The sequence below is a fragment of the Saimiri boliviensis genome, chromosome 17 (genome assembly GCF_048565385.1).
Source record: "Saimiri boliviensis isolate mSaiBol1 chromosome 17, mSaiBol1.pri, whole genome shotgun sequence".
Taxonomy (NCBI): domain Eukaryota; kingdom Metazoa; phylum Chordata; class Mammalia; order Primates; family Cebidae; genus Saimiri; species Saimiri boliviensis.
In genome coordinates, this window is record NC_133465.1 from 1,192,924 (window position 1) to 1,206,966 (window position 14,043).

Sequence of the window (14,043 nt, forward strand, 5' to 3'; positions counted from 1 at the left end):
TGTCTAGCACCTAATTTGAGATTACCAACTCCTTAGGCCCACCAGTTTCATAATCTCCAAAGGTAACTCGCACTAATCCATAGGTGTACCTTATTCTGTTTTCAGTTCTGGAATCTGATGAGCAAACAATTCATGAACTTGTTCTTCACTTTTTGCTGTTGTGAGGAGAATGGCTTCTGAACTGTACACGTGTCCATGTGACAGTACTTGTCAGGGAACTGAACACATGTAGCTCATAAGGATGTGAGAAGAGAGTGTACATTTGTTTGAGATTTTAACTGAAGGTGTTGGATTTTGAATCTGTATTTCTAGACACTGTTTCCAGCAAGTTGCAAAACAACAATGTTTATACTATTGCCAAGAGGAATGTGGAAGGGCAGGATATGCTGTACCAATCCCTGAAGCTCACTAATGGCATTTGGATGTTGGCCGAGCTACGCATCCAGCCAGGAAACCCCAATTATACGGTAAGGACTTTCTCAGAATGGGTGAGATGGATTAGAGGAGGGAGGCGAGAGAGGCTTTTCATTTTTACTGAGCACCCTAGAAAGACCTAGAGGAGGTGCTTCAAACCCGAGATCTACGAAATAAGCAGTGAATAAAGAAATCCCCATTTGCCTCAATGGAAGACCTCCTCCCTGCAGTGTCCACCCCATCCAGCAGGCATGGTGCCTCTCGCCAGTGCCTCAGATCCTTCCCTCCCCTTGCTGTATACAGAGTTGCTCACAAAACTTGGCAGCTTCATCCTCGTTAATACATATCTACCATATCTGTGCATATGGTACTGTAACAAGCTACGGAGAGGATTGTTTACATAGCTAATGTCAGGAAGACCTTTCTTGCTGTTGGAGTTTATGACCTAAGGATATCAGAGTCATTAACACTTTTCAGCAGCATCGTATGACCTGAAATGCTTGTTATTAAAGGTAAGGCAAAATGTAACACCCCTTTCGAAGCCTATAAGGGGACTTTAGTTTGGAAAACTTCCTTCAATATCACAGTGAACTAAAGGAAAAATTCTGACAATAATAAGGCAGAAACAATTGCTTTGTTAAACAGCAAAGACTGATACCCAAGCCCTAGGCATTTGTTTGCTGTTGTAAAATGTGATTTCCCAAAAGGATGCTGCTTGCCATGTGCATTTTGAAAAGCAAAGGAAAAATCCTTGAGGTGGGGAGAAATACCTTATGCCTCTGTTATGTCAGGTTTTTGTAGGGGGCTATTTAATTCTGAGGAAGCCGAATAGTCAGTAGCTTACGGGAGCCTTTTAGCGATTTAGCTGAGAAAAGTCTGTGATTGCACTCCTTAATTTTGACAGCTAAGTCTGTTTTTGCTAGCATGTATCGAGGGAGTAGTACCATCCAGAACTGAATATTCTTGGTGTTTTCCCCACTAGTTCCCTTTCTTGAAGTAAGTTAGAGTAGTGTGCACGTGTGTGTGTATGCGCATGCACACGCTCCTGAGTCCTATCGAATTAGATTTTCTCACCCAAGCGCTTACAAGCTGAGAAACTTAAAGCTTCCTCCATACTGTTTAGGCTCCTCTCCTCCACCCCCCACCAGTCTCATCTTTTTTGGAAAGTAACGTACACTGTCATTTATCTTGAGTTTCCTAGGAAAGGAAAACCCCTCTGTGCTGTTTCTGGAGGGACAAGTTTTGCTATAAAATCAAGGTAGTACATGCCTGTAATCCCAGCTACTGGAAAGGCTGAGGCAGGAGGATCATTTGAGCCCATGAGTTCAAGACCAGCCTGGATAACCTAGTGAGACCTTGTCGCAATTGGAATAGACGAAGGGGTTGTAGGAAGAATAACTTCATTTACTCCCTAGAAATTTGCCGTAAGTTTGTATATGGGTGTGTGGTTTTCTTTTTTCCTTTCTTTTCCTTTTTGCTTGCTGTCCATTATTTTATTGTATATAATCTTCCATCTCAGTTAGGTTAAATAACGTGATTACTCCCAGGTTGCAGATAAGTAAACCATGGCTAAGAATGATTAGGGACTAGTTCAAAGTCTTGTCATTTGCTGGTAGGTGAGTTTTGTTTAGAATTCACGTGTTTCTTGACATCCTTCTTCTACCATCTTGTTGATTAGTATCAGTAAATTAAAAAATTTTGACAAACTATACTAAGAAGCTCTATACTAAGAGTTTCTTAGTATAGTTTGTCAAAAATTTTTTAATGTTTTATTTTGAAATAAAGACTTAACAATTTTTTTAAATGGAATGTAGAGTTTCTGCATCTCTTTTATTCAGTTTTCCCCATTAATAATAACAACATCTTATACACCCATACTACATTTTTAAACTAGGAATGAGGTAGTAGTACAATATAATTAAACTGTAGCCGTTATTCTAATTTCACTAATTCTTAACGTTACTTTTAGGGGCGGGGGGTGGGTAGTGTATATTACTGTGAACTCTTATCACATGCTTTTAGGGGTGGGGTGGGCAGTCAGTTTGATAACCACTGCCAGTGTCCAGACATAGACTTGTTCTATCACCACAAAAATCTCCCTTAACGTTCAGACTCTCACGCCAGCCCTAATCCCTGGCAACTGTTCTCTGTTACTATAATTGTGTCATTTTTAGAATGCATAAATTACACTCATGTAGCATGTGACCTCTTAAGATTGTTTTTTGCATGCATAATACAACATTCTTCCAAGTTGTTACATGTATCCATAGTTTGTTCTTTTTTATGGCCAAGTAATAGTTCACTGTATGCATGTACCATAATTTCTCCATTCGCCTTTTGAAGAACATTTTTCTCCTATTTAAACAAAAGTTTTGAGGTAATTACAAATTCATATGCAGTTGTGAGAAATTATATACAGTGACTGGGTGTGGTGGCTCATGCCTGTAATGCCAACACTTTGGAAGGCCATGGTGGAAGAATCACTTGAGGATAGGAGTTCAAGACCAGCCTGGTCAATATAGTGGGACCCCATCTCTATTTAAAAATATATATTTTTTAAAGAAATTATAGAGTGAGCTCTTCGTGTAAGTGGCCTGAGATGATCTCTATTCAGTTCACCCAGAAAACCCCCAAAATCATACAAAGCAAGAGATTCAAATCTTCGTGTTCACTTTAAGAACACCCATGTAAGTGCCCAGGCCATCAAAGGTATGCATATCCAAATGGCCACCAAGTACTTGAAAGATACCTCTTTATAGAAGCAATGTGTGTCATTCTGTATTACTGTAATGAAGTTGGTAGGTGTGCCTACGCCAAACAGAAGGGCTGGGCACAGGATGACAGGTGGTCCAAAAGTGTTGAATTTGTGCTGTACAGCTTAAAAAGGCAGAGTATTGCTGACCCTAAGGGTTTAGATGCAGATTCTCTGGTCATTGGGCATGTCCAGGTGAACAGAGCCCCGGGATTTGTTGCCATACTTACAGAACTCAGGGCAGGTTAACCCATACATAAACTCCCCTGCCACACATTGAAATGATCCTTACTGAAAAAGTGTAAGTTGTTCCTAAACCAGAAGAGAGGGTTGCATGGAAGAAAAAGATATCCTAGAAGAAATTGGGGAAAACAAAAACAGCCTGGAAATAAATTTAGCATGGAATAAATGCAAAAAAAAAAAAAAAAAAAAAAAAAAGATTCTGTCCTCCTGGTTAGCCACGCCCACATTTCTTCCTTCCATATATTTATATACATACATTTTTTAAAAATAGAGATAGGGTCTCACTCTGTTGCACAGGCTGTCTCAAACTCCTGGCCTCAAGTGATCCTCCCATCTTGGCCTCCCAGAGTGCTGGGATTGCGGGCATAAGCCACTGCACCTGGCCCCCATCCCCTATATTTTTAAATGGTGAATTTGTTTATACTTCCCTGCCCTCTTTCCTAGTTTTCATCCCATCTGGTGACAAGCTTCTCTCTGCCCACGATACCGTCTAAATCTCCCATCATAACACTTGACGGATAGTCTAATTCATTCCCCTCAGCAGCACCCCAGACTCTAAATTGTTTGGATCCATACCCTCCATCATCCTGAGTTCCCATTATGCTATTCCTCTGATCTGAGCTAAGTATTACGAAAGAAAGAAATCTGGTTGAGCCAACACTAATGCATGACAGGATGACGGGCCCTTAGTCTCCTAAGAGGGGTTAATAAAGCAGTTCTCGCCAAACCCCAGCTTGTGTTGTATTTCATTAAGAAGATATGTTCATCCTGTAAGGGTGAAGTTGTATCTCTGTAAGTAGGTAAGTCTTACCTGAAAGATAACTTGTCCCTCATGAAGCAGTGTATGGATGTTCCACACCATATACCAAAAGTGGATGTGTAGCCCCTTCACTTTAATTAAGCAGGACAAGTGACTCTTTTGCCCTTGGTGTGTCTAGTTTGGACTGGATTCCTGAGTGGCTGATGTTAGACATGTCACATAAGCAATTAGCAGTTGGAAGGTTGAGGCCCAAGGAAAGTCTCTTAACCCCTAGGAGCCTTACAAAATGAGACCCAGAGTCCTAGCTATATTTAATAAACTTCTGATACTTTGTTAAAGGCTTGGATGCAGGTAGGGCTGGGGAGGTGTGGATATTAAGAGCCCAGAGACAGGGAAAATTTCTTCCCCATCCTTTAAAGAGCAGCTGTAATGCCCAGGGTCTAGGTATGATCAGTCCATGACTCCCCACCAATGCCAGCCTTGGCAGTTTGAGCCGTTGTTGAGGAAGGCAACATTTCCTTACTAGTAAACAGAAAAATGAACCTCCAGCTGGAGGAACTTCAAGTATTGTTACAAAAATGTGGAAAAATACAAGATAGTATTTTGGGGGAGTATTTGGGGACTCCCTCTCCTTAGTCTGGGAGTTAACTCCCTTAAGCTGTTGTTTCTCTTTTTAGATTCCTCTTCTCTTCCTTTTCTGAACCCACATATTCTCCCACTAGAATTTTCCACAACATTGGCAGCAGAGAAGGCTGTAGAGAAGGAGGTACAAGAATTGCTTCAGGGCGGGCATGGCGGGCAGCACATGCCTGTAATCCAAGCACTCTTTGGGAGGCTGAGGCGGGTGGATCACCTGAGGTCAGAAGTTCAAGACCAGCCTGGCCAACATGGCAAAACCCAGTCTCTACTAAAAATACAAAAAAAAAAAAAAAATTAGCCGGGTGTGGTGGCGCACATCTGTAATCCCTGCTACTCGGGTGGCTGAGGCAGGAGAATTGCTTGAATCCAGGAGGTAGAGGTTGCAGTGAACTAAGATCACGCCACGGCACTCCAGCCTGGGTGACAGATCAAGAAACTGCCTCAAAAATAAATAAATAAATAAGAATTGTTTCAATAGGGAGTTTGAAAGTCAGGGAAATGCCTAAAGATGCAACTTGGACCAAAGTAGGGAGCTGTTTTCTATATATACAAGTTTTAGAGTGAGCTCACACTGTAATCCCAGCACTTTGGGAGGCCAAGGTGGGCAAATCACTAAGGTGGTTAGGAGTTTGAGAGCAGCCTGGTCAATATGGTGAAACTTCATAGTTTCACCATATTGAAACTTCATAGTTTCACCATATTGAAACTCTATAAAAATACAAAAATTAGCCGGGAGTGGTGGTGGGTGCTGTAGGGAGGCTGAGGCAGAAGAGTCGCTTGAACCTGGGAAGCAGAAGTTGCAGCGAGCCAAGATTGCACCACTGCACTCCAGCCTGGGCGACAGAGCAAGGCTCTGTCTAAAAATGAAAGAGAGTGAGAGAAAGGGAAGAAGGGAGGGAGGAAGGAAGGAAGAAAGACACCAGCCATATTCTTAAGTTAGTTGCTTCGTTTTGTTTACATTTATTAGAATTGTCTTCCTGACTAAAAGCAAGCAGCAGTTTTGGGAATACCTTGGTGACTGAATATTAAAGCTGTGAATCAATAGAATGCCTTCTGATATTTTTTGTTCGGTTTTTTGTTTTGTTTTGTTTTTTCATTTTAAATTTTACTTTAACTTTTTAGGTTGTTAGTCTTTTAGGAAATTCAGGGTTGACCAAAATCTTCTTGATCTTTTATCCAGATAGTCTTCTCTTTTGTACTATGTTAAATTGTCCTTAGTCTCTAATAAAAAAATAAAGAAGTGAAATAGTCTAAAATCTCATGGTGCTATATCATTCAAGACAATTTTTGTTGACCTGCCCTAATTAACAAGAGGAATGATGTCAGTAATTGATGTCAGTAATATAAAGTAGGTATCTATTAAATCATCTGGTTCTAGAGTGCATTTTGCATTCTTATATTATTGGTAATTCTGCCTAATCTAATCCAATTAGGAGTCTAAATCAGGGTTTAAATTTTGTCCTTACTGACTCACGAAATGAAATTCTCAATATTCACCATTAAGATCTTTTTAGTATTAATGAAATAAAAGATTAAGCTGTTGGCATGAATTGAGGTTGGGTTATAGTAACTGTCTTTTCGTGTTCCTGGCTTCCCTCTTGGGGTGTATACTCTCCTCATTATAATACAGAAAGGACTAATACCTTGGACCTACCTAGCTTATGGGGTTTTATTTTACTTTATCGATTGTACATCCTCCTGAAGTTGGGGCTTAGTTGAGATTTAGCCATCCTCTTGTCAGACTGAGAAACTGAGGCAGGCAGCTGAAATGACCATCAACAAGTTAAGGGCTTTAGCCTTTCCTTTTTCATTTAAAAATCATCTCTATAACTCTTAGCAAAGCAGTAGAGCAGCTGTTCCCTCTGCAGTCAGAGGCTTTGACGGTTTTAGTATGAACTATTTCCTAATCTCATAGATCCTCATGCAATGGAGGTAGAAGCACAGCACAACTTGACGTGGATTAAATTGAAATTGTAAAACCCACAATACTTAATAACTTAATTTCTTTGTTTGGCTACTCCAGTGATAAAAGTTTCTCTCCCACTGTGTCAAAAGTTTTCTTGAACTGAGTGCTTGGATGCTTTTAGATTTAATGCCAACCTTTGTGCTAATCTGCCACCTCCTTTTTCTCCTAACAGCTGTCGCTGAAGTGTAGAGCTCCTGAAGTCTCTCAATACATCTATCAGGTCTACGACAGCATTTTGAAAAACTAACAAGACCGGTCCAGTACCCTCCAATCATGCTGTGATCAGTGCAAGCCAAGAACTCTTAACTGGAAGAAATTGTATTGCTGTGTAGAATCTGAACCCAAACACACTGAGGCCACCCAGCAAGGTAGTAACTAGTCTAACCCGTGCTAACATTAGGGCACAACCTGTTGGATAGTTTTAGCTTCCTGTGAACATTTGTAACCACTGCTTTCATCACCTCCCACCTCTTGCCACCTGCTGCTGCTATCTGTCCTGACTTGTGGGCTTCTCCATGCTGCTCCAGTGGCTGGCTTTTTCTACACCCTCTTTTGAGTGTAGTTTGGTATTCTGTAATTGAGAGCTCATTTCAAAAGCAGAAAAAGACAACAAATATTAAAGCAAGGAAAAGTGTCACTGAAACACTGCACTTTATTGTTTTATACTTTTGTACATATGAGAAATCAAGGGAGTAGTGGAACCGGAAAAAGCATTGAAATGACTGTCGTTAACCACACAGTCCTAGAGGCAGAGATGCAGTTACCTGCCCTAGCTTTTGAGGGGTTCTTTTACCTGTGCTAGCCTTATCCCTGGTCATTTGGATTTTCAGTTTGCTTTTTTTTTTTTTCTCCTCCAAAACCCTTTTCTTTGGCCAAGCCTTCATGCTTCCCCCTTTCCATATTATAATCTCATTTGATTGCTCTGCAGTTGGGAACGGTGATCTTCTTGAATGATGTTTCAGGGTGCGTAAACTATAGAGCCTGTCAGCGCCAAGGCTGAGAGAAGTCACACCTTGCTACTTTCTTTTCCCCTGTGCAAACCTGCTAATCACACTGATTGAGGAATTTGAGTAGAAGTGGGGAACAGGAACCCGGATGCTGTCCCCTCACCCCTTTCCTGTATTTCTCAGGTTCAGTTCAAATCGAAAATCCTACTTTCAACAGAGGTGAAACAGAGTAATAACTCATCCAAGCCTCTTTTTCTACGGAGTAGAAAGATAAAGGACAAAACGGTTGCTGCCAAGACCTGTCAGCTGTGTAGCAGCAGAGCCGAGACGGTCTCCTGGGTGCCCACTAGTGTGGTTTTCACCACAGGACTGTCTCTTGGCATTTTTCCCCTGATGCCTTCTCCTGCCTTTCTCTGCCGACTTTTTGGCTCTTCACATATTCCATACTGATTTTGACGCCCTGTTGATTGGCATCAGGTGGCAGCTGCAAATCTTTTGAATTACTTGAAGGTAAATCCAGATGCCAGGATGAAGGAGTAGCTGATGTTTCCCATATACCCCTGGAGCCCCAGTTCTTGAGGCCAGCAGAATAGGTGCAGAGATGAAGTGAGCTTAGAGATGTTGCAGATGCTCTTTATCCCTTCAGCTCTCTGATCTGCTCTTTCTTCATGATACTTAGGCTGCAGGGTATATTAAGATCATCCTAGAGGTTCAGGCAGTTCTTGTCATCTCTGAAAAGACTGGGGAATATGAAATCTTTCCCCCACACCCCCACCCCTTAACACATTAGATACGATTTTTGAAAGAATGCTTCGTGCCCAAAATACTGACCTGTTTTAGCAGTGTTACACTGATCCACGGGCACCTGTTGCATTGCCTGGCATCCAGTATTCAGGGTCCATGACCACAACTGCTCTTCTTAGATGCCCCTGCTTAAATCAGGAGCACTTGAGGGTCCACAGGCCTCATGTTGGACTGAGACCAAACTCACTGGACTCAGAAGAGCAGTCGTGGGAAACAGGAGCAAAACTAGCCCACAGCCCCGTCATGCCTGAAATGACCCTGCTTCGCACCAGTTGCGAAGTTTGTGGGGAGTGGGTCCCCCAACGCAGTTTCATAAACCTTGAGAATCTCCAAGAGAAGAATGTTTGGGGAGGGGGGAAGGAAATATGTCCCTTGCACATTACCCCTCAAGCACGTGGCAATAGGAAACTGCATAGGATTGTACGTGGGAGGCGGGTGGGTCAGATATGTGGGGTGGAAAAGCAGGTTGGTAAAATTCCCTTCTTGGGACTTCATTCATGGAGTCAGTGGATACAAGTAGTGAAGAAGATTCACACTGCAAATACAGTGTTCTCGTCTCAAAGCAAACTGTCATTCCAGAAGGAAGAGTGTGTCAGGGCAAGCAGACAACACAATTTCCTACCAGAATATGTCCCTCAACCCCCAAAACAAGGCTTCTGTCTGCCTCCCCACCTGTGATGGATAACAGCTCCTATTCTCAGCTGACCTGACTGAGCCAGCCCATGAACTCTTCACTCCTTGCGGAGGCCACCTCCCATCACAGCCCTGAGCAAAGTTAGGGAGGAATTCTGCTTCCCATAAAAGGACCTCTCCTGAGAGGCAAAAACTGTTGCCTCCACCACGACTTCTCTCTTGGCTCATTCCAAGCTTGGCCAAATTGGGGAAGTGGGTGGAGGTTGCCGGCATCCCCCTTCCTCTGCCTAAGTGTGTCTTTGTAACGTCAGCTGGCATCATACGAAGGGCAGGAGAAGCAAACACCCAGAACTCTTTTGCTGGTCAGAGATTCCCTGAGTGTCTGTCCTCACCCAAGCCTGCTCTGTGTGTGTGTTGTGAAGCTTGAGTCTTTGGAAAGAAATGGGAAGGGGGCGGGGTGGGGGGAGTGTTGCCACAAGAATGCTTCTCATTCCTGTGTTCTTGTTGGGTCCTGTTTTGGGGGAGGGTGGGGGTTGGGGGAAGCGTGACCTTGTGTCTTCGTCAATAAACTCATTTACACAAAATGAAGTTCGTGATATGTACTTTTTCCCAGAACTGACATGCTAGGCGAAAACACAGCTGGCCAGAGAGGGACAGAACATTCTTAACCACTCTGTTCAAACTTTTCTTTGTGACTGCCCCAGCCCTCCCAGGGATTCAGCCAGATGAAATTAAGAGTGACTTGAGAAAGAATCACATACCTCCTGGAGGCTCCTTTTGACCAAACCGCAAACCACTGCTGCCACTGCAGGTCTCTCTGCAGGCAGGGAGTGCTCAGAGGAGTTGATCTGTCTCTCCTGGCAGTTCCCCTGCTGGGGCCCCAGGCAGATGGTCCCAGGGGCAGCAGCCAGAGCCACAGGGCCTTTTTCTGGCTTGTCAGTTGGCGTCCAGCCAGCAGGGCCCAAGGCCAGAGGAGTGCAGCAGAGCTTCGCATGTATTACCCAGGATGTCTCAATCGTCTCTCAACTTAGAAAAGTCTCTCAAACTGGCCTCAGGGCCTGCATATCCCCAAGCAAATGGAATTAATGCTGCCTTAAAACAAGCTTCCCAGGGAGTTCCAAGGCTAGAGGCCTGCATTTGTGTTGGTGGGGGCATGTGACCCAGACGTTGTCAACACAGGAGGCCCCCTATACGTAGTTTCTGATAAGCTGACAGCTGCTGAGCTCTCCCACTGCCTGGAATGGGGGAAGAGGCTGGAGTGAGGGATCTAACACCAAGATACCACGGACAAGTCCCTGAACCTCTCTCACCACTAGAGTGAGTGTAGATAAAGCACTCTGCACAGTATTGGGCCTTAGGAGGTGCTCGGCAACTGTAGCTGCCTTTATTACTTGGATGTCCAAACCCCATGAGCAAACTTGCCTTTGGCAGCTAGGAACTTCCTGGTTGTCTCCGTGTTGCCGGGCTGCAGCTGGCCCCAGCCGTCTTTGGAAAAACACTTGGGGAGAGTGGGGTCAAACTAGGGTCGCCAGTTAAGAATGATGTTAATTTGGGCAAAGAAAGTCCTCAAGGAGAGGCTCTCAACTCTTGGGTACACGTTAATGTCACCTGGAGAGCTTTCAAAAAAGACGTGGTTCAGCTCAATCAGTCTGGGATGGGACCTGGAGAAATCAGCATTTTTGAAAACTCCCCAGGTGTTTTCCAACGTGCAGCCAAGGTCAAGAATTTACTGCCAGAGAGAAGGGCTTACACCTGTTCGCCTACTGCCTCGTCTACAGTAATACTCACGTTCTGTGGCAGTTGAAAAGTGGTTCAAGTCCTTCCATATGTACAGTGCCTGCTTTTTCCCTTATCTCATGAATTTAATTCCACCTCCAGTTTACAGATGAGACGTGGCAGAACAGCGTCTTCTGACTCCCTGTCTGTGTCCTTAGAACTACACAATAGCTTCCTCCTCTGTCCGCTGGAGATCCCGTAACAGGCTCTGCTACCTCTGCTCTCAGCCACATTCCACCTTGCTAAGCCCCCAGGATACCAGTATGTTCAGGGCACACTGGTCGCAGACTTGCGTCTGAGATTGCACTGTATGTATTTCTCTGTCTCTAGAGTAGCAACTAGAAACACTGAGATCTCAGGTACATCGTTTCTGAAGTCAGAAAACAGCTGAGGACTCACAGGTTTGGGCTTTCTACTCCCACTTCACGCATTAATGCTTTTTTTGGTTTTGCTTAGACCCGGATTCTTTTTTCCTGCCACCCCCAGCTCCAGGAGACAAGAGCCTGTTTATTTTAATACCTGGTATGGCACTTGGAAAAGATCACACCTCCCCCGTGGTTACCCATTTCTATCTCCTGAACACTAATCCTAGAATCCCAACCAGCCCCCAGACATGTTATTAGCAACAAGGATGTTTCTTGAAAAGTTTCCGAGTTGGCTCCAAACTTACCATCTCAGTTTCTCATTTAGCTTTTGCCCTGCCGTGCTTGATGCTGCCAACAAAGGGAAGGCTAATTTGGGGGTTGGTTAGACCCAGATTCTCAGCTGGAAAAGTGCTTTTTGCAAGGGCTTGGTTTCTAAGAGCATCATTTTGAGACAAGACTGCCATCTCTGGGATCATTTCTCAATGCTCTGGGGCTGGGATGATTCTACTCATCCCACTTCTCCCACCAGGTAGATAGATGTTAGAGGATGATATTTAAGTCCAGCCTCTGGCTTTCCTTCCCTTGTTTCATTTACTCTTCACTTATGGTCGGAGACCCCAGGATCTGGCTAAACAGCCTCTGAAAGCTCAGTGGGATCGTGAAAGCGCATTGGGATCCTGAGCTACGACGGCACAGGGGCAGAGCTAGGCAGGTTTCGGTCTTTGACATTTCTGTTCCACTTCGCATCTGTGCCTTAGCTACTGCAGGCACATGTGTCTGGCTCCCTGAGTTTGCACCTCAGCCAACAGCCATCCTCAGCTGAGCCAGACCCACCTGAGGCTCAAGGTCAGATCGAAATACAGGATCTTTCACATGTTGCCGCCAAAGTGCTCCTGATGATAGGGGAGGGTGAACAGGCCCCTAAGGGTGCATGTTCTTAGGCCAAAGTGACTCTCAGCAAACTAAGATGACAACTGTATCCTAATTTCAGGCAACTCTATCTTCTACTTTATGTAGCTAGAATCGCTGTTTGCTTTTTTAAATAAAAATAATGCTTTAGGCCGGGCGCGGTGGCTCAAGCCTGTAATCCCAGCACTTTGGGAGGCCGAGGCGGGTAGATCACGAGGTCAAGAGATCGAGACCATCCTGGTCAACATGGTGAAACCCCGTCTCTACTAAAAATACAAAAAATTAGTTGGGCGTGGTGGCGCGTGCCTGTAATCCCAGCTACTCAGGAGGCTGAGGCAGGAGAATTGCCTGAACCCAGGAGGCGGAGGTTGCGGTGAGCCGAGATCGCGCCATTGCACTCCAGCCTGGGTAACAAGAGCGAAACTCCGTCTAAAAAAAAAATAATAATAATGCTTTAAATGACCTTCCATTGAAGGCCAGTATGAGGCCCTGAAGTTAACCCATGGCTTTGTGTTCCCCTAGTACAGTGGCACTATCACGGTTCACTGCAGTCTTGACCTCTCAGGCACAAGTGATCCTCCCAGGTAGCTGAGACTACCAGCATGCACCAGCACGCCTAGCTGTTTTTGTATGTTTTTAAAAGATGAGGTTTCACCATGTTGCCTAGACTGGTTTTGAACTTCTTGGCTCAAGCGATCTGCCCTCCTTGACCTCCCAAAGTGCTGGGATTAAAAATGTGAGCCACTGCGCCCAGTGTGTTTTAATTTCTTACTTCTAGTCCACCTTGGGCTGGAATGAAACCAGAATGGAGGGTTACAGCCTGGGGCAGTAGAGATAAAGCCTGGGATCCTCAGGCAGGGTGAGGATTCGAGATTTTCAGATACAATGAAGGGATAGGTGATGCAATCAAAAGGCTCTTAGCGACCCCACGTGATCCCACAGGGCCAGTTGAAATCTGATTTATTCCCCAAAAGTAGTGCTCCAGGAGGAAGCCAAATTCATCTCAGCCCTATACTCACTTGTAGCCGGTGCCCTGGTCCTTCTCATACCCCACCCCACCCCCTGGGAGCCTACCCACAATAAACGGAACCGCTGTACCAGGGTGTTGCTCAACCTCCCCTAGGATGCCCAAGTATCCCTAAAAATGGCAAAAAATAAATAAATAAAAGCCACACGCTGAGACTTCCTACATGCCAGGCATTGTTAAGGACTTTATATCTCTCAGCTCCTTTACACTCTGTCAACAATGAGGGACAACTAATCACACTCCATTTAGTAAATGAGACTATTATGGTTCAGAGACTTCAGGTTACTTGCCTCAGTCACAATAGTAAGTGGCAGAGCCAAGATTTAAATCCAGCTCTGATTCTGAAGCCCAGGCTCATACCGATTCTCCTGTGTATCTGAACAGGAGAGGGAAGGGGGGAACCGGGAAGGTGCCCAAAATGCAGTGGTGAGAGGGTGGAGGCAAACAGTTCTGGGTGGAAGTCGGAGCACACAGTAATAGGGGGTCCTAGTGAAGGATGCAGGGTCCCAGGGTAAAAACACTTAGGATATCTCTCAAGCTCCTGCTCTGCCTCCTGCCCTGGAGGCTCTAAAATGCAATGTGACCACGGTGCTTCCCTGCTTTAAAACTTTTCCATGACTTTCCATCCAGCACAGAGCTGGATCCAAACTCCTCATCCTGTCAATCAGGGTCTTTGTGGCCAACCTCTCGGCCTCTTCACTCACCATGCTTCCAGCCTCATGGGCTCCTGTCTGGTTCCCAGACTCACTTCTCAAGCCTGTGTAATTGCTCTTGACTTCTTCAGCTTTCTTCTGCTACACAGTCTCCC

At 44.6% G+C, this 14,043-nt stretch overlaps 1 protein-coding gene across 4 annotated transcripts in view; it reads left to right on the forward strand.

Annotated features, from left to right (window-relative positions):
- Window positions 1-7,417, forward strand: part of AP2B1 (adaptor related protein complex 2 subunit beta 1) — a 130,759-nt gene extending 123,342 nt beyond the window's left edge. For 3 of the 4 annotated variants that reach the window (XM_003929040.4, XM_003929041.4, XM_003929043.4), the window contains 2 exons: window positions 313-467; window positions 6,947-7,417. In XM_003929040.4, the coding sequence (XP_003929089.2) occupies window positions 313-467; window positions 6,947-7,021 (230 nt within the window). In that variant the 3' untranslated portion in view covers window positions 7,022-7,417. The remainder of the gene's footprint in view (window positions 1-312; window positions 468-6,946) is intronic. The other variant, XM_010339660.3, reaches the window with a different exon arrangement.
- Window positions 7,418-14,043: the final 6,626 nt, after the last annotated feature.